The following is a 20,849-nucleotide window of genomic DNA, read 5'->3' on the forward strand; positions in this document are numbered from 1 at the left end:
GAAGTTGAGCTTTGAGGTGTGCCTCAGCAGGAGATCCTGTGACAGAGGCATCACCTTCTCTATCCCTGGCTATCCTGTGCTCCTGCCATGGTGTGCCTTTTGACACAGACCAGAAACAACAGGACCAACTGGCTGCGGACTAAATTCCTGAAATGGCAGCCCAGACTGGGTTATCACAGTGTTTCTATAAGCACTCTCCCACACCCCCATCCCTCAGCTAGAAAGGCTGAGGTTTCTACTTCATGTAGCTCCTAAAGACATTTGGTGCACTGATAATCCATAGATACTTTAAACCTTAAAATTGAGCAGAGTGCCGCAGATCATGGGAGACTGTGGCAAAATTACCATGAGTTCAGATCCAGCCTGGTTACATAGTGAGTTCCAAAATAGTGAGGGCTATGGTTTAAGACCATGTCTCAATGACAGCAGCACAACAATAACTATTCCTACCACTGCCACGACTACTACTACTGGTGACACAATACTTCGACCAAAGTTAATGCCATCAACAATCCAGCAAAATGATGCATTCCCCTGTGACATGATATGTTAGGGGGAAAAAACCCAACCAACTGACCAAACAACCAACCAACCAACCAACCAAGACAAACAAAACCCAGCCCCATTTCTGTAGTACTCCCATGTAATAGTGGTCTTTTGCTCCCAGTGAGATGACTAGGTGCTGGTCTCCCGAAAGACCAAGTTGGACTAAAGAGTTTTGACTTTCAGTCGTATTCTGTAACCTCCAGGAATGTCAGGGGGATGAGGGTCAACCTGAGTATTATTGGCTAATGATTTCATTCATCATACCTATATAGCAGAGGTTCCATGCAATGCTCCAAGCTGTAAGAGTGCAGATCTCTGAGACAGCAGAGGAGACATGGGGTCCCCTAGCATGGTGGACTCAGGGCACGGAAGACCATAGGTTTTCTTAAATACTTTGTCCTAAGTGTCTTCACTTCCATGTGATACTTACAATAAAAACAAATAGATGTAGCCATTCTGGTGAGTTAATTGAATCCAACAGAGTTGTTGGGATTCCAGTTTATTGTCAGAAGCATAGGTAAAACATTTGGATTGAGCTAGGTATCTAGAATGGGGGTTCAGTCCTGTGAGATGCTTCCCTTAAACTGTCTGATATTGTTTATAGTTTTGTCAGAACTGAAGCAAGTCAGTGGTCATTCATCTGAAGAAGTACTCGGTGCATGAGAAACCCCCTGCAAACATCTGATTATGGATGAGAGTGCAGAGAAATGGAGTTTGTTTTACCTTAGGTACTCAGAATCATATACTGACATTCTCTTTACTGTGAAGTTCTTAGAGGTAAACCACCATTTTTTTTTTCAGTTCTGAAATGGTTCCTAGCAGTTTTATATACAAAAGGATGTATTTATATATTATAAATGAACACATATGTATAAGAGACTAAAGGGCAAAACAAGTGCAGCAAAATGTCAACAATATATAGACCTGGATAAAGGATATACAATTGTTTATGATTTTTGTAACCATTACAGTTTTTAAAAGGTTCTATTTCATATTAAATAATTTGCTAAAGTAGTATTCAGAACAAAATGACACAATCAATAGGAAGTATGCATTCTACTGTCTTAGTCCATTTTTACAAATGTTACAAGTGGGGTAATTTATAATTGCTGGAACCATTTGCCCAGTTCCAAGGGGTGAGGAGCTTAAGGTCAAGGTGCCAGCGAGTCTGGTGTCTGTGGGTCTGGTGTCTGTTCTGTCTCTGATGATGCTTGATGTCCTCCAGAGGGGGAACATTGTGTTCTCTTGCGGCAGGAAGCAGAAGTGCTCCCTCCCTTTCATTCTGCCTTTTTAGATGAGTGCTAATTTTATTCATGATCTTGGAGTCCTCATGACCTAGCCAACCTCCTCAGGCCTCAGTTCTTAACACTGCTGCCCTGGGGTTGAAACTTCAATACTTCTCCATGAATTGTATTTGGGACAGCAAATTGAAACTGCACTGGACAATTAAGTTGGAGAGCTGTTTGTTGTGGGTCTTACACATTGCAGCATGTTTTGTTTAAGCCCCACTCTCTGCCCAGGAGATGCCAGGAGTAGTTCCTCTTAATGTGACAATCATCAATATTTTCAAACATTGCCTAATGTGCCACTTTGATGGTGTAAGATTGTAAAAAATAGAAAAACCTTTTCTCTGTATACAAGGTTAAGTAAAGATAATGGATACTGTTTTGAAAGTAAGATTAACTGCCACTCTGCCCGTTGTCTACTTTAGGCCAACATCCAAAGTATCTGTTTTCTACTACAGTGTAAAGGAGGCCTTCTTCTCAAAAGTGGCTACAGTATGTTGCACTCTTGCACCCCTTCCTGCGCTCCATGTGCATATGAATTTCTCTTTGTCTTTGAGACAGCACAGCTAGAGCAGGACCCTCTTTTCTGTATGATGCAGGGTGATAATAATGATGGTCTACTCCAGAGGTTAGATGTGACTAATCTGGTCTCTTCCTTTGGGGATGGGTATTTTCATGTGACTATCTTTGGCCAACAAGAAAATGAAGCAGATAAAGTCAGCTAAATGATGGAAAGGGAAGGAGGCAGGCATGCCAGCTTACAACATGCTGGTTGAAAGGGAAGGAAACGGGTGTGTCAGCTCATAGCATACCCGTCCTTTAGGATGTCTAACTTTCTAATCTCAGAACACTTCAAATTGATCCTTCCTTTCAACATCCTTAACTAGGAAAATGGCTGTAGGCAGTTTCTTTCTAAGATCACAGTTTAGTCATTTGAAGAATGAGAAGGTATGTCAGAAAGTAGCTAAAGAATTCAAGTGTTGACTGACTTAGTTATTGATATGGCCTCTCGATATTCTTTACAATCTAACTGATGAATTATTAACACTAGTAGGCTAAACATGAGAACATCTTCCCAATCAGTACAGAGGCTCCCTAAAAGCAGGAGCCTTGTACCGTGTTTTCTACCACGGTAGGCAATGACTCCCTGGCTTACAGCATGAGGAATGAGTACTGTTTCTAAACTGACAAGATAAATATATTCTTGCATTACTGTCCTCATAAACCCAGAACTGATTCAATATCTCATTTCTTATATTCTTGTATTCTAAGACTAAATCACTTATGTAACAAAAAAAATCAGGCTGAAGTAGGCACTGTCTTACAGAATAAACTACTGAGACAAAACAGAAAAATCAAACATTCAGACATGACAGATGGAAGGTTCTTAGTGAAATGCTGTGATGGTTAACTTTGTCAACTTGATTAAGCCATAGGGTACCCAGACATTCAGTAAATTCATAATGGTTGTGAACTAATTCATAACTTGACAACTGAGTATCTGTGAGGTGCTCCTGGATAGCTTAAAATCTAGATAGACTCAATAAAGCAAATTAATCTCCTTAATGTGGCTGGGCTCTGTTCAATCAGTTGGAGGGATACTGGCACCAAAGGCTGAAGAGGGAGCTCCTTGCCGGGCATGGTGATACACATCTTTAATCTCAGCACTTGAAAGGCAGAGCCAATCAAATATCTGAGTCCAAGGTCAGCCTGCTCTCTAAAGTGAGTTCAGGATAGTCAGAGCTACACACACACACACACACACACACACACACACACACACACAGAGAGAGAGAGAGAGAGAGAGAGAGAGAGAGAGAGAGAGAGAGAAAGGGAGCTCCTTGTGCTAGCATGTCATCAAAAGCCTGAAGCAGATTAGATTCTTGGTTCTTGAGCCTGCTGCCTTTAGATAAGAATGCAAGCCAGTGGATGTCCTGGTTCTCAGGCTTTTGACTCAGTCTGGCAATATATAATCCATTATGAATTACTATCTTGCTGACTGAAGACCTCCATTACAGTAGCCAAGCCTTTTAGTGAATCTCTTTTTATCTATCATCTGTCTGTCTGTTTGTCCGTCTGTCCATCCATCTATCTATCTATCCATCCATCCATCCATCCATCCATCTGTTCTGCTCATGATTATAAAGCCAAACTTCACTCAGAAAGCTTGTTTCCTTACTGATGTTATTATCAGTTCTAGTGGGAGGCTGAGAATTTCTAGTCACTGGTTTGATAAAATTATTTAACAATTTAGTATTTGATTAAAAATATCAAATTTAACTAAGCACTATAATTAAAACTTCTCAGATAAGCATATTTAAAATTCCTTCTTTGACTTATCAATTTTGAGCAATGGAAATTCCACATACCAGGTTACCACAGGTTAGAGTATTAATATAAATGGTAATCGTATACTAATTACAGTAATGCAATTTTCGAAAGATGAAGTTTTTTTTTTTTAAATTAAATACATACTAGGTATCTGGGGCTGAGTAATCATGAGGACCTGGATTCAGATCTGCAGTAGCCATGAAAAACTCTGACAGCAGCAGCAGGTCCCTGTGACCCCACTGGGGAGGTGGGCATAGGCAGACAGGTTCTTGGTGTCACTAGGAAAACAGTCTAGCCTGTCAGTGAGCTCTAGGTTCAGAGAGATCATGCTTAAAAAATTAGGTGGAGAGTGAAGAAGACACCCAATGTCAGCTTTTGATCTCTACATGCACATACATGTGCACACATACACAAACATACACCTACATAAAAATGTAAAAATGGCTTTGCTTTACAGAGATATCAAGCTTAGAATATGTGAAAGAGGAGTGAAAATAAAATATTGGACTTCTCTAATAAAGCAGAAATTCTAAAAATAAAACAAAATACCCAGGAGAGTTAAGATAGGTGAGGAGAGAATGTTCCACCTTTTCACTTTACCTCCCCCACTTCGGTGGCTCCATCCCTGCTTTCCTCATTTTTGCTCTAGTGATGGGGATCAAGGTCTTGAATGCCAACAATTGCTTGACCACCGAACCACACCCATGGATCTTGTCTGTTTTCTTATTTTTGTGTGTATGTATGTGAGTGTCCATGTGCCGTGGCATGTGTGTGAAGAGGACCATGTGGGACCCAAGGATTGAGCACAATAGATCTAGGTCCGTTACCCACTGGACCACCTGACTGCCTTGTTTCTTTCTTTAAGGTAGGTAGACTTGAACTTGCACTTCTCCTGCCCCATTCTTTTGAGTGTTAAAAACTTAGGCCTGTGTCACCTGTTTGGTGCTACTTACTTTGACTTTATAAACCTTTCCCTCCCCTTCATGATAAAAATGCTTCTATATTCAGGAAATCTCTCATTTATATTTTGAAACATCATTTCATTTCATTGTTTCAGTATATATACTATATTTCAGCAGTGTTATACAAAGCAAAGAATTCTTGAACATGTTTAATTATTTTCTGAATAGTTTTTCAATAGACATACTTAGATTTGAATATTCTGTGAAGCTATGTACGTAAGCTGTTAGAGTTTCAATGCAATTGCACAGGTGTAGTCTCTGAGATGCAGATCTGCTTTAATGGATCTTTATGTACAGAAACTGGAAGGGAAGCGACTGGTTTTAGCAATTGGTGGATCATGCTATCAGTGTTGGGCATTTTTCAAGAAGTGATGCTTACATGCTGAAGTCCCTTCCATAATGCAAATAAAGATGGGGCTGGGGCTGTGCTTCAGTCTAAGTGTTTGCTGTGTAAGCACGAGAACCTGAGTTTGGCTCCTGCTAATCCTGCAGAAGAGCAGAGGCTGACACCGTGGTGTGATTCTCACTCCCAGCCCATCGGATGGAGACAGGAAGGTCCTTGGGGCATGCATGCCAGGTAATCTGGCCAAAATTCAGAAAGAAACCTCTCAAAAATCAAGATACAGAGTTAGTGAGGAAGACCCTGATGCAGATCTCTGGCCTCTGTATGTATGCACAAACGTGTGCCTTCATATAAACAAGTCCACACACTCAGATAAAGTGTGTCAGCACAACTGTAGTGGACACGTTAGAATTTTTCCAGAAATGTTTCTACCTTAAATTTCCACTTATGTAGATGGATGTGCTGAGAACGAAAGTTAGCCTCAGTTTAGAACACTGCATCTGGCATCGGACTCACCTGTTTGGTATTTGTGGAGACAGAACGTGGAATGATACAGTCATCACTGTCAGAAGCTGATCTGTCTTCATCTGTCAGAAAACATGAGGCGAGATTTACCCAGGTTAGCCAATCTCCATGCTGCACATAAATCTACACAAATGAGCGACCCATGGTCACTTCTGTTACCCTAACTACCAAGGACATTTGCACATATGTTTTGGGAAAGAAAAACACGACTCAAAAACTCCTGTGTTTAATTTTAGTAAACAAAAAGTAATAAAAAACAGCTATTGTTATATTATGAAACTAATGGAAACAGATGACGTATAAGGTAAAAGATGTTGCTTTTTCTCTTAAATTTTATTTAGTTGTTTATTATTTCCTCTCTCTCCCTCCCCCATCTCTCTGCCTCCCCCCCCCCCCCGTGTGTGTGTGTGTGTGTGTGTGTGTGTGTGTGTGTGTGTGTGAGTGAGGGGGGAGAGAGGGAGGGGGAAGAGGGAGGGGGAAGGGGACACAGATAGCTAGGGAAGGAGAGGGAGAGGGAGAGGGAGAAGGAGAGAGTGTTTCACATGCCACTACAAGTGTGGATAGCTTGGAGGATCAGTTTCCCTCCATTATGTCAGTTTGGGGAATCAAACTCAGGTCACCATGGTTGGTGGCAAGCACCTGTTCCACTGAGCCATCTCTCCAGTACTTCCTTTTTTCTCTTTTTAAAATTTTTTAAAAACTTTTTTCTTTTTTCTCTTTATATCTGTACTTTATGATGCTTAGTAATTTCTCCAAATGTTTAAAAATATCTTTCAATGTTCTGTTCACTATATTTACAACTAGAAGCAGTTTTATAAATTTCCATATTTTTGGTAGAAAACAAACCTTAAAACATTTGAGCTTTATTTTATTCACAAGTACAGAATACAATCAAGAGGTAGTATAGCTAATGCATGCACAGCAAAGGTGGACTATTCTTTCATTAAAAAAAAAATAGTGAAACTATTTCACTGGAAAAAATACCAAAGACGGGAGGAAAGGAGGAGGATGAATGAAAGCAAGATGTGATGAATGCCACGGGGTATGGAAATGTAATGAGGAAACCCAGTACTCTGTAGATTAGCCTAAAAAACCACTAAAGTCTGAACATAGTTAACTACTGCTGAAAATTTATCGATGAGATTGTGAACACCACCAAGAAGAAGTTGAAGTCGTAATGTCCACCTTTTTCTTCCTTCATTGGTCACAGCATGTTGGAAGGATGCTCTGCACACCTGTGATCATGAGCCAGTCAGCAGCCAGCACAGATCTATGCCAAGGCATGGCATCACCACTCATGGCATGCATCTATCCTACAGGGCAGTATATGGAAGCAGGGCGAGGCCACAGCAGTGCTGTGCTTCTGTAACAAAACTGCATTGTGACAGAGTCTTTCTATACCATCTGCAAGTCTTTCTGGTTTTCACCTCAACAGGAAGCTGATGAAACTATGTCACTAGGCCATCTGTAGCTGCAGCTACAGTGAGAGCCAGCCATTTTCTACCCAAGCAATTGAACATGAGACATAGGATATCTATCCAAGGCTAGATTCAACTAGTTCCTGTGGTCCTACAGTAGGGTCATCAATTATAGAAAGAACATCTTTCTTCCATTTCCCTCCTACGCATTCTTTTAAGTTGGTAAATTAATTTTCATCTACTTAGTAGTTAAGACTGAGAGGCATTTCGTAAGTAATGCACAAAGACAGTAGGGTGGTAAGTGGAGGCTGTGCTCAGCCCCAGCTGTGACATGGCATCCAAGCTTCCACAATAGCCACGCCCACATCTATTACCACATAGCAGGTATTTTCCAATGGCTTACACAACATACTGTGTAAAAACAATGCTACCTTACTTTTTAAAATTAAAAAAAATTAGTTATATTAAGGTAAAACGCATATACAATAAACTACATATTTAAACTATAAAATTTGGTACTTGACATTTAATTCTGTGGTACTATTTTCCCAATTAAAATAGCATATATAGAAAGATGGCTCAGCAGGTAAAGGTGTCTGTCACCAAGCCTGATGACCTGAATTTGACATCCGGAACCTACATGGAAAGAGAGAACCTACCTGTAAAAGCAGTTATTTGACTTCCAAATGTGTGTGTAGCATGCACACATGTATATGCACATGCAAAATAAATATTTTTTAAAATGCAGTGACCTAAGTAGCAGTCCCATTTCCACTGGAATCTTTCTGCTCTGTTCCAGCCAGGCTTCTTCCTGTCTACACAGACTTAGTTCACTTTTATATCTCACAAATGAAGTGTCATAGTACACTGTCTTTAAGTTGCAATTCTTGATTTTAATTTAAAAAAGTCTAAAGAATAATCCAACTGATAATACTGAACCTAAAGGAAAGATAAAATGTCTAGAACATAAATTGTGGGCAAGTTCAGCAGTGACACTTGTATTCTATGCAGGAGCCCCATGTTGATCTGAGAGAGAGGACAGTGTGAAGAACTCTCACCTACCACTTCTGCCAAGAGGAGAGTCGTGAAGTGGATTCACCACTGAGTGACATGTAGTGTGTGGCAGGCACGCCCTCACAGAGTAAGCAAAGCAGAGTCAGGAAAACAACAATAGTCTTAACAGAAAAGTCACCTTCTGGCTCCAATTCTTCAGTTATTTCTGTTTCATCTTCAGAGGAAGCCACACTTTGTGATGCAAGCTGTCCCTCAGATAGGAAAGATATGTCATCTTCTTTTCCTTGCTGCATTTTCCCCACTTTCTCTTCTACCGTAGCCACCCCACTTTCCTGTGGAACACACAGAGAGAAGCACACTGCTGTATTTGTTGTTGTTGGGTTACATCACATAGCATTCTCGCTGAAGCACTTCAATACTAAAATGTACATTTAAGATTTGACTACATGTGCATAGAGCTGGGTATAGAGTCTGATGCTGATAATCCCAACTCCTAAGAGAGGCAGGAGAACCCAACAATTTGAGACCAGCATGGGCTACGTAAGAAGTGAGTTCTGATCCACTTTGAGCTATAAATGAGCTTTTGTCTCTAAGCCACAACCACCACCTCCACCACCACCATCACCACCACCTCTTCTTCCTCCTTTTCCTCCTCCTTCACCATCACCACCTCCATTCCCATCTCTGCCACCAATACAACCACTATCACTACACAACAAAACACATGGAGATATGCTACATAGCTATTAAAGACTCCCTGGAAAATAGCCCCAGATTGTATGACTAGAAGAAAATACACGGGTCAATAAAATCAAAATATGTGCTAAGAATGAAGGATTTGCTTTAGGCTGGTATGGTAGTGCATGTCTGTAATACCATCACATGGAGGTAGAAACTGGAGGAAATGACTCTAAGGTCATCCACCGATACACAGTGAGTTTGAGACCAGCCTGGCATACATAAAATCCTGTCTCAACAAAATTAAACAAAATAATAAAAGATGTATTAATCTCAAAATGACTTTTACATTGATTTTAGTTTATACACAGATGGGTTTCCTATTGGTATATGAACAACTCTATCTATTTAAAAAAATCTTTCTATCACAAAAAGTCATACTCAAATGTAGGGAAAATGCTATGATTTCCTGATTCATGTCTAACACACAAGACAAAGCCTTTTAAGTCCCAAAATAAGCCCTTCCAAATAATTTTAGTGCAAAGGCATACCTTGGAAGGATTCGCAACAGTTGACATACTATTTTCTGTTTCTGGTCCCACTTCTGGAAAATTGTCCTTTACGTCTTTAAGGGGTGGAGAAGTCTCCTTGAATTCATGGAAAAATTATGTATGTTACTTGGCTTTCATTACAAGAGCAGTTTTAGGAACTTACATGTTTGACTGTTTAAGATCCAGAAACTCTGAGAAGATGGAAAGGCCTATCAAACACTACAACCTTGTACCATAGTAAAGATGTGCTGTGCTTACTGTCTCTGCTTATGTCAAAGGCACAGTATAGTCTCTACTGTCGGTACTAGGTATAGGAAAGGGAAATCTGTATTCGGGGTATTTATTACTTACAGGACTTGGTTGTGACATGGCAGTATCCACAAAAGAGACCTTTTTGTCTACAAATGTTAAACGTTGTCTTGGTTTAGGTTTTGGAGCCTAAAATAAAACAGCATGTCAGACTATAGTAATTATTACATTTTAGAAGAGACTTCAGCTAGTTTTGGGTGGAATTATCTGGCTGTTAAGTTTATGTTCAAAGTATTTTAAGTGAAATCAAAAGCCAGTGTTACTCACCACTGATGTAATGCCTGAGGACGTTGGAGGTAGTCTCTGAACAGCCTCTGGCTCTTCTCTGCAAATGAACTTTCCAAGGTCTTCAGTAGTTATTGATCCACTTGGTGGAAGGTAGGTGAATTTCCATTTCAATATAACTTGGATAGTTCCTGCAGCACGCTTTTCCTTATCCATTAACTCAAATATTCCTGCAAATTATGAAAATTATGCCCTCAATCTAAGAGTAAAGCTTTGCTATGTTAGGAATTACAGTGGAGCCCTTGAGCCCGAAGGCCAGGAAAGCAGGGGCTTAAAATCTATGAAAACACTAACAGCAGAAGGAAATGGACAAAATAGTTCAGGGTCTGAAAGTCAAAAATTAAATCAATAAAACAAAATCCAAGCTGAAAGAAATCAGAAAATGAAAAATTTAGAAACTTGAACAAGAACTTCAAAAGCAAGTCTCACCAACAGAATATAAGAGCTAGAAGAGAGAATCTCAGGCACTGGAGACATAATAGAAGAAATGGATGCCAAGGTTGAAGAAAATGTTAAATATGTAAAGGTTTTGACACAAAACATCCAAGAGATCTGGGGCACCATGAAAAGATCAAATCAAATAACAAGACTAGAGGAAGGAGAAATCAAGGCCAAAGGCATAGAAAATATTTTCAACAAAATCATAGAAGAAAATTTCCTTAACCTAAAGGAGGAGATGCTTATTAAAGTAAAGGAAGCACATAGAACACCAAATAGACTAGACCAAAAAAAAAAAAAAAAATAGAAAGAGAGAGAGAGAGAGAGAGAGAGAGAGAGAGAGAGAGAGAGAGAGAGAGAGAGAGGGAGGGAGGGAGGGAGGGAGGAAGGGAGAGAGAGAGAAAACCCTAAATGTATAGAACAAAGAAAGAATATTAAAAGCTACAAGTGAAAAAGACCTAGGGATATATAAAGGCAGACCTAACAGAATTATACCTGACTCTTTATATGGAGAATCTAAAAGCCAGAAGGGCCCAAACAGATGTGCTAAAGAATCTGAGTCTACAAATGCCTGCCCAAATTACTATGCCCAGCAAAAGCTTCAACCATCATAGATGGGGAAAAATTCCTGAGACATTCTATGATAAAGCAAAATTTAAACAATATCTACCTAGATTTATCTAATTAACCTAAAAAGGTTAACTACATAAAAGAAAACACAGGAAATAAATAATCTCAGACCAGAAAAATCAAAAGAATGAAAAACACACACACACATCACCATCATCACAACCAAGACCACCACCACCACCACCAGCAGCCATTGGTATCTTTCAACATCAATAGTCCAAATTCTCCATAAAAAGTCAAAAGACTAAAAAAATGGATGCAAAAACAGGTGTGGTGGCACACTCCTTTAATCCCAGCATCTAAGAGGCAGAAGCAGGTGGAGCTCTGTGAGTTTGAAGTCACCCTGGTCTACAGAGCCAGTTCCAGACAGCCAGGGTTATACAAAGAAACCCTGTCACAAACAAAAAAACAAATTAGAGGCTGGCAATAGCTCTATGTCAAGATCTAGTTCTGCCACTTGAGCACATACCCAAGGACTCTACATATACATATACTCTACACAGAAAGACTCACTCATCGATGTCTACTTATAAGAGCAAGAAATTAGGACTAGCTTGCATGTCCACCAGCTGATGAGTGATTGATGAAAATGTATTGCATGATAGAATATTACTAAGCTATTAAAGAAACCAAAATTATGAAAATTTCAGGTAAATAGATGGGGCTAAAAAACAAGACAAAAGCAAAACCAAACCAAACCAAAACCCCAAACAATCCTGAATGAGGTAGTCCAGACCCTAAAGAAAAATTTTATGCATTTCTCTTATAAGTGCATATGACTTCCTAAACATTTAATAGGCATATGTGACCATAGAGTTTATGTACCAAGTAAGAGACTTGGGAGAAGAAAGGATCTCTCAAGGAAGGGGAAATAGATTATTAAATTTGGAGAGACAGGAGGGAGCATGCAGGAAAGAATTAAATGGGAAGGGATGGATGAGAAAGGAAAGAAAGAGAACATGGGGAGGGCTGACTAACATTAAAGGCTATCTGAGGGGCCAGATGGAAACCTGTTCCCCTAGAAGCCTCCTAAAAGATATACATATTTGAAAGAAGTATACATGGAGTCACCAAATAAGGGAGGGAGACAATTAGATCTCTTTAACTACCAAGTAAAACATGTAATTCCAGAAATGGGTTATATCTATCTGAATATGAATAATTGGCTGAAGTAGACCCCCAATAAACTGTAAGCAGAAGAAATATGGGAGAAAATACATCAAGGCACAAACTATTCAAAATCTGCAACAAGACTTAAAGGCAGCATCATGTTTATGTGATTCACAATACGGTCAATAGGTGGTGTCTTCGAGTAACTGTCAGTGGTTTGTTGTACTTCACGTGTTAGAAAACAAACAAAACCCAACAATCAAACTACTAGCCAGCAAGGTTATCTTACAAAAAAATTCAAAGAAAAACTAAGACTATTTCAAGATTACAATGACTGAAACCATTTGCCAGCAGCAGACCCGACTTCCAGCACATATTAAATAAGTTTTCTTCAGGCTGAAAGAAAAGACAGATGGTGATAACTCAGATCTACATATCTGATAGGGACTAACAGGGCAACTGCATACAAGACTATAAGAGACCATGCAAATATCTTTTCTTTTCTCCTCTTAACTGTTTAAAAGATAAGGATATAAACCAGTAATTATAAATTATATTGTTGGGTTCATAACACACAAGATATATATCCTAAAGGGCTGAGGCAGAGATGAATGGAGCAAGGAAATGACTTCATGGTAAGGACATACGTCAGTGAAAAGTCAATCTACAGGAATAAATAAATACTCAAATAGTAACTATATAGGTAAATATCATTATTTCTATAACTAAAGTCTCTCTTTTAACTTCATCACAGGATTACAGAAAACAACTAGAACATATTGTTGATGTGTGTGTGTGTGTGTGTGTGTGTGTGTGTTTGTATATGTGTGTGCAAAAGTGGTGGGAGAGGGAGGAAAGACAGTAATGGGAAGAGAAGGGACTCTAACCACAGCACATATGGAAATGTCATAGTGTAACCCATTATTTTGTGCAATAAATATACACCAACAAAAATGTCAAAAGATAGGCATACTGTGCACACACATAGGGCAGTAACAACACAAAGGAGGAAAGAGAGAACATTAGACTTCTTCCATTAATGTAATCAAGTTAGTATTACTTTTAAGTTCACTGTAAACACCCACAAACACTGAAAATGCTATGGTTTAAAGCAAGGAAATAACTACAAATATAAACAGTATTATGGACCTGAAGTATAAATATTGTCTGAGGTTAGGAAAGCGAGTTGCTAATAAATCATAGCTGTAACACTAAAGTATACTTTAGGTTTGTTTTTACAATTTTATAGAATTAAGAGCATATTCTTACCTGAGATACACCTGTCATGTGCCAGGGAAATCAGAGGCACATTGACTTTTCCCATGTAAATATTCTCCTGGGTATCACTATCATCAAAAACATAAAAACTCAGAGACTCTGACTTAAGGTATCGATCCAAATCCATATTCATTGGCACTGGGAAACACATGTGGTCATCAAACTGTGGATCATTGCTACTGGGAATAATAGCTGTATCGTGGTCTGGAAAATCAAAAAACTTGTACACAACATATGCGTGTGGCTGTAGGTGGCTTGCTCGGGACTGTAGGTTGGTACAACATCTTACTGTAATGTGAAGTTCATTTAAGTTGCCATCTGTGGACTCTGCTGAACTGATCTGAGCAGTTGTGGCTGCTTGCTGACTCAACTGGAAAAACATACATATTTATATTATAGAAATAATACAATTAAAAGATATTTAGTTTCCAATCTCCAAACAAAATTTTGTAAATAGACAAAAACTACATACTTTCACATCAAAGTCATTTTCTCAGCAAAAAAAATCCTTATTCAGAACGCACGTGCTCCAGAACAGTACAATGAGAAACCTGGCACATGAGAACACTCGCAGCCTATGCTACTGGAAGCAAAGGGCGTTTGTAGAAATTGGTCCCAAAATCAAATAAGACAAAAGTTAATGTGATGTTCTCCAATTCTGTGCAGTAACTGGTGAGCCAAGTGACTGATGGGTCTGGAGAATGTCCTGACGAGAGGAGACTCACATGGCAGCCCAGAGTGTGTGTGAAGTAGGGCTGACAGGGGAAAATGCTGGACTGGGGGAATATTTCAGACGAGATGAGCAAAGGCACCGGTTAGAGCTGGAAACTGTTCCACGTCTCTCTTGGGAACACCAGTAAGCACACCAGATGTTAGAAAACATTTGCAGTAAGTGATAAATCTTTTATGGCCGAGATGATCTGAGACAAAGAAATGCTAGTGTCCCAGTTTAGTTCAGCACTGGAGAACTTTCTACCGTGACCCTTTCTGCAGCGCTAAACCTGGATTGAGCAAGAGATGCTGATCACAATGCCCCCAGTGGAGACCTCCGGTGGTGTGCAGTGGGAAACCTGAGCAGGCGTATTACTGCTTACGAAGGTGAGCTTGCACTTAAACCAAGGAAGCTCAGTGGAATGATTTTTAAGTACCTCCCCGCCCCCCACGAAATCAATCCATTAAAGTTGAAAACCAGGAAAACACTAATTGCCATCTGTGTAACACATTCTTTCAAGGTGTGCTGTGAAGAGTAGTACTACATGAAGGTGGTCTCTGGGAAGCAAGTGTCATGTTCTCTTTGGTTTGAGAATCTACATTTTTAAGTTGAAGTCAAAGAAAATACACCCAGGAGAAGTAACAAAGAAGACCATTTCACATAGCATTACAGGGATATTTTATGGATCTGTACAACAGAAATTTGGCTGGTCCCTAGGGAGCCCATACATTTGGGGAAAATGAAAGATGGCTGCCAACAGCTCCAAATTTTACATGTTCCAGGCACAGAGAATCTTGCTTACTTTGCTCTCAGAAGGCAAAGTGTGTCTAGTTTCATTGGGGCTAAGGGGATATTTCTTAATCATCATGGGTAGACTACTGGAGGAAATGGGATCACCTAACTTAAATCTGGCTGCCAGGGCCCAGAACCATAGACTTGGTGGAAGGAAGACAGAATTCCAGCTGCACACATTTCAACTTGCTTCTGTAGCGCTCTCTCCCTGACACTCACATGCTTTGTTTCCCTTTGATATTTATGTCATACATAAAAGGTCAGCAACTCCAGAGGTCTATGAAACGTCACTCAGTGCATTTACTGGCTCATGGAACCAGTTGAAAGTGAGTATTAATATTCAAAGAAATATAGTTTGGGGAATGGAGAGCTGCATTTAAACTCCTGGTTCTCAGCAATAAAATATTGATTTTGTATTCTACTTTGCATTTCAAAATTCTATTGATGTGGAAAGTTTGAAAGAAGCCTCGAGTGATACAATAGCTACTTAAGAGTAGAATTCACTGATGAAAGTCTCTTGATGTGTAGTAACACTTCTCTGGTTATATTTTCTAAACGTGTCTCAGGGAGTACAAGGGGATTCCTTTGGATCATTGGATACCCCTGTGCCTTGTAGTGGTTTAGTGAATATCTACAGACACAGAATGAACACACAAATGACTGTGTGCAGACACGGATGCAGTCTGAGTAAGGGGTGGAGCTCAGCTAATGGTAAACCATGTCAAGTTCTTGCCTTTGCTTTGTTTTTCAGCATTAGGGAGTGAGCCAGGAGCCTGGCAGTGGACATGCTAGGCAAGCACTCTACCACAGAACTACATCTTTAGCCCTTTAAAAAGTGAGATTCAGGGTCTTGCAAAGTTGCAGGCTAGCCTTGGATCTGTACTCCTGTGCAACCAGTGTCCTGTACCACTCATGCACCTCCATTCCCAGCGTGACGTTCGCTTTTCAGGATTATGCTGTAACTGGAAGAAAGTAGCAAAGTATATACAAGCCAACTTCTGAGAGTCTGAATATTCTAAAATAAAAGGTTAAACAAGCCACTTGATGCCAGTATAAAAAAAAAACATTTTTTTCCAGTTTAAAGCACAGAATATGAGGAGATAGTGCAGATTCCTCTGCTATAAAAGGGTCTTATAGTCAAATAAGCTTACCAATTGCATTTTCTCTGGCTTCTTAAAATTTGATGTGATGTATCCTAATGCCTTTGCCCGCTCTCGATAAAGTCGAATAGCCTGATCCATGGGGACTCTTAATCGGAACCAGTATTCTACTGTGCCAAAATTTGGGATGTCTCCTTTAGTTCCTACACATAACCAATGCATAACCCACTGTTAAAACAGTCACATAAACGAGGATACATACGAGTAAAAATATACCAATGGTACTATGTAGTAAAGGCATAAACTTTATACAGAGCAAATTAACATGACTTGCACAAATAATGCTTGATTGGCAAATGACAGAGATGAAGAAAGGTTATGTCTGGAGCATGAGTTTCACTGCATGTTAAATATTAAAGAGCCATGCCGAGCTATGATTGAGTGATTTCAACTGGTATCATTTCAGTCTTGCATAGAAAGAGAAATCCAAACAGTGAATCAGATACTCTACAGATTCTTTTGGATACTGTGGTACTTTTCTTTAAACAACTTGGACTCAATCTAGCCTGACATTTACAATATACAACCTCAAAATTATAAATATGACATTCCACATTATGATTCAACTCTTAAGAGATCATTGGCATCCTTCCACTTCTTCGATGGACCACAGGCATATGGGAGAGGTCACAGTATGCCAAATAACAGTACTGTCAATGTGCCCTTGGATGGTACATGCTCTGTGCACCCCCCCCCCCCCAGGCATCTTCTCTTTCTCTACCGAGACTTTGCTCATGGCCTTGGAAGATTTAACAGCCCTAAGCTTACATTGCAGAGCTGTGTGTCCTTACTGTATTGAGCACTTCTTCAGTATGTCTGTTCACAAAGTATGTACACCAAACAGGTTTCTTATGGGCAAGGACTGCAGATACCTTCAAAACACTTCTTTCCAAGAGACTGGTACATATGGATTCTAAATACTCAGTCAAAAAGAAAATTCTGTACCTTTTTCTGAATATTACAATATTAAGTATATCACACTTGCTTCATCAAGTTTTTTTCTTACAAATGGGATTCACCATTAATACTGAAAAATATCTACCATTATTTTTAAAATCCCCCAAATAAGAGTACTACTATAGACATGTTTGCTTGTATGTACATAAGGTGTCTGTGGATAAACTTGAAGCCTTTGGTGAGAGGCTGGCATGGCTAAACACAATCAGTGGTGACTCAGAGATCTAGAAAACCTTCCCACTTATTATGATAACTAAAACTTAAATAAAAAATTAAAAAGACTTGAATAGAAGTACCCTACATGGTTAGATCATATCCTCCCAGAAGCCATTTAAAAAAAAAAAAAAAAAACCAAAAACGCAAGAGTCTCAATGCCAGGTACAAAATACATCTCTATGAGTTGTCATCTAAGGTGGCCCCAGAGACTCTGAAAACAATACAGGCTGTTGTCATTGCTCTTGTCCTCTAGAACTAAATGGTAAAACACTATTGGTGGAGTCACCACACTTTGAATACAGGACACAGGAAAATGAACCTGGAACTAACCTGGAAGCTTCCCTCTGGTGGCTAGCTCCCACAGTATCAGAAGGTGCTACGGCTGCTAGGAGAGAAACATCACTACTGGTCATACAGTGTGTGGCCTTTACATGCTATGACATTAACCTGCTGGGCAAGAGATGCCCACTGGTGTGAGAGATAGCGCCATGGCTGGTTTGGGGGTAACCAATGACTATCTGAATGGTTTTGGGGACTTCTCTATGGGAGGAAATATTTGCTTGGTCCTGTAAACGTGGTCAAAAGCATAGGAGGAGAAGCTAGTAATGGGCATTGAATATACATTGTGTATACATATATACACATATATAAAATTGTTAAATTAAAAATAGTAAATTAATTAAAAAGTATTTGATAAAAGAGTGGAAACATAAGAGTAAAACAAAAATTGAAAAAATTAAAAATAAAGTAGTTTTTTCAGGACATGTATAAGCAAAATTAGATGCATATATAAAGGGAGTGAGTAAAACCCTAATTGTTCAATATTATGAAGTATAAACACTACTATAACATGTGTATTAAAGAAAAATATGAGAAATTAAAAATAACAAGATGAAGTGTTAGAATGACTTCTTTTGAAGATTTTGAAAATTGGAGATAATTTCGGTTATGTGCTCAGTCGTTGGAAGAGGGTCCAGATGAACTGGACTTATCTTTCCTGTGATTTGTGCTGGTGATAAGTCTGTATTGTATGAGACTCAGATGTCTGCAAGAGCTTTTCTACCTTAGTTGCTTCTCTTCTTTATATACCATACGCCTGTGCTTGCTACTCTGGGCTTTACAGTTGGGCTAGGCAGGTTCTCCTGTGCGCGCGCACATGCGCGCGCGTGTGTGTTTGTGTGTGTGTGTGTGTGTGTGTCTTTCCCTCTAGGAATAGCCTTTGTCTGCCTAATCTGTGACTAACTACTAAATCTAGAGTGCAGTGACAGTGTTGGCATGTCTTCAGAAGCATGAAGCATGTAGTACAATTAACATTTTAATTAAGCAACAGTATCAATATCAAAGTAAACATTCGAAAAAGTCTGAAGACCATTTACAATGGTTTTAATGTATAAATAGCTATTTCGAACCACCGTCCATGTCACTAAAGATAGTTCAGTCACCCATGAGCAAGGTTCACTGTTCCTACCCAAAATGCCCGTAATGTGTGAGATACAAATAATTTATTATGCAAGTGAACACATAAACCAACGTAGTGATTAAAACATCCAAAGATCATAAACTGTACTTACCAACTAAGCTTGTTGTGCAAAAAATTCTGCCGCTTTTTTCTAGAATCTCATGGAATCTCAATTGACATGCTGCAATTGTCTCATAATCTGTGCTATAGGCTTGGTGGAGCTCCAGAGTGACAGTGTTCTTCTGAATGTACTGCAAAAATAAGTCATTGACGTGGACAAGATACTGAGCAGTGAAGTTATATTCTGGGTAAAGGCCGCGCACAATGGGAGTTGTCTGCAGTTCAAAGTCATAGAAAGCGTAGGTACAGAAAGTGACAAGCTCTTTATCACCAGATGCCCGCAGGACTTCAGAAGAAAAGGAGACTTTGTTGATGTGGATTTCAAATAGATTTTCTCCTCGTTCTAAGTGGATGGTTTCATCAAATTCATCAACAGAGTCATCTGGCATGATTTCTGGTTTAAATTTGTACTGCTTAGTGCCATAGGCAATATCCTTTAACTGGGCTGTAAGAAAAGATACAGGTTAGAGATGTTAAGATGCTGACACATGTGGATGCAGAGGAGCTTCTGAAGTGGCCGGATGTCTGGGTGCTTTCAGTGAATATTCTCACTCTTACAGTCCAGAACTGTACTGTTACTCTCTGAAAACGGTGCTCATCATCAACAACAACAACAAAAAAACCGTCTGACTTGCTCTAACACCAGTCATTAAACAACACAATCACAACTTCAAAAGAATGCAACTGTAATTCATCACTTTACAGTCAAAGTTTGAAAATGAAAAGCATTACCTACAGTTGTAAGATAGCCTTACCCAGGAATAGGAAAAAGAAAGGCAAGCCAGAGCTGAGGTCAGACACCATGCACTCCTCCAGCTTTGCTTTATCTGCTATCTTTCCTCTTACACAGTCGATCTCTCTTTTCCTGGATACCACCTCTTTAGCTGAATAAGCCATGTCTGCTTCTACTTTGGGGGCGGGAATCTCAGTTGTGATATTTCATAGTTGTACACACAAGGCCTAAACTAAACAAACTAATTCTTGAAATGTGCAGTTAAAGGTACATCAGTCACTTTTCATAAGGCTAATTTATTATAGGTTATCTTTCTATATGCACAGCTTGAAATAAAATATCTTCAACTGCTCCTGTAAGACACTCCTTCCCTCTGTGAAAGCCCTGAGCAGTATCAGGAGGTAGTTCAGCTCCAGATCAGGCACTGCTGGGCCTTCTGTTATTTCTTTTCTTTGTTTCCGGCTGATGACTGCTCTTCGTTTTAAACCATTAGGCTATTTTGCTTCAGTGTCATTGTCCCTCTCCTTCTCTGATTTTTCTCCGTCCTTTGGCGTTTTCTTCTCTGCTAGTTCACTGGGTTCTACAATGCTAAGCATACTCTCTCTCATACATACTATCTTCAGTACTTGAGTGGCCTATCTTGCCAGCTACTTTAAGCTCTTAAAACTTATTGAGGATCCCAAAAGTCTTTTGATAACAATTTATACTTATTGTTACTGATTATACTGAAAAGAAAATAATTTAAAATATTTGAATATTAATTTTAAAGATTTTAATACATATAGTAATAATATTTCATGTTAATGTAAATCACAGTATTTATTTGTTCAAAGTTGTAATTTCCAAAAAATGTGAAAAGTAGCATAATTTTAATCCTTTCAACTTTTAAAAAAACTTAAAAAAATTTTTTTACAAATGTCTTTAGGGTCTTAACAGAAAACACCTGTGGCCGTGTTTAATTTGTTGTGATATCAGACGTCACTTAGCCCCTGAGAA

General features: G+C 39.2%; 1 protein-coding gene across 1 annotated transcript in view; it reads right to left on the bottom strand.

Moving 5' to 3' along the window:
* The window catches only part of RPGRIP1L (RPGRIP1 like), a gene marked incomplete at both ends in the record, with an annotated part of 82,264 nt that overhangs the window by 24,255 nt on the left and 37,160 nt on the right, over window positions 1-20,849 (bottom strand). Inside the window, 8 exons of the mRNA XM_080937056.1 lie at window positions 5,985-6,055; window positions 8,604-8,757; window positions 9,655-9,750; window positions 10,006-10,092; window positions 10,231-10,418; window positions 13,696-14,074; window positions 16,360-16,511; window positions 19,113-19,565. Of these exons, the coding sequence (XP_080793182.1) occupies window positions 5,985-6,055; window positions 8,604-8,757; window positions 9,655-9,750; window positions 10,006-10,092; window positions 10,231-10,418; window positions 13,696-14,074; window positions 16,360-16,511; window positions 19,113-19,565 (1,580 nt within the window). The remainder of the gene's footprint in view (window positions 1-5,984; window positions 6,056-8,603; window positions 8,758-9,654; window positions 9,751-10,005; window positions 10,093-10,230; window positions 10,419-13,695; window positions 14,075-16,359; window positions 16,512-19,112; window positions 19,566-20,849) is intronic.

Source organism: Micromys minutus (assembly GCF_963924665.1).
Source record: "Micromys minutus genome assembly, chromosome: 24".
NCBI classification, from domain to species: Eukaryota; Metazoa; Chordata; class Mammalia; order Rodentia; family Muridae; genus Micromys; species Micromys minutus.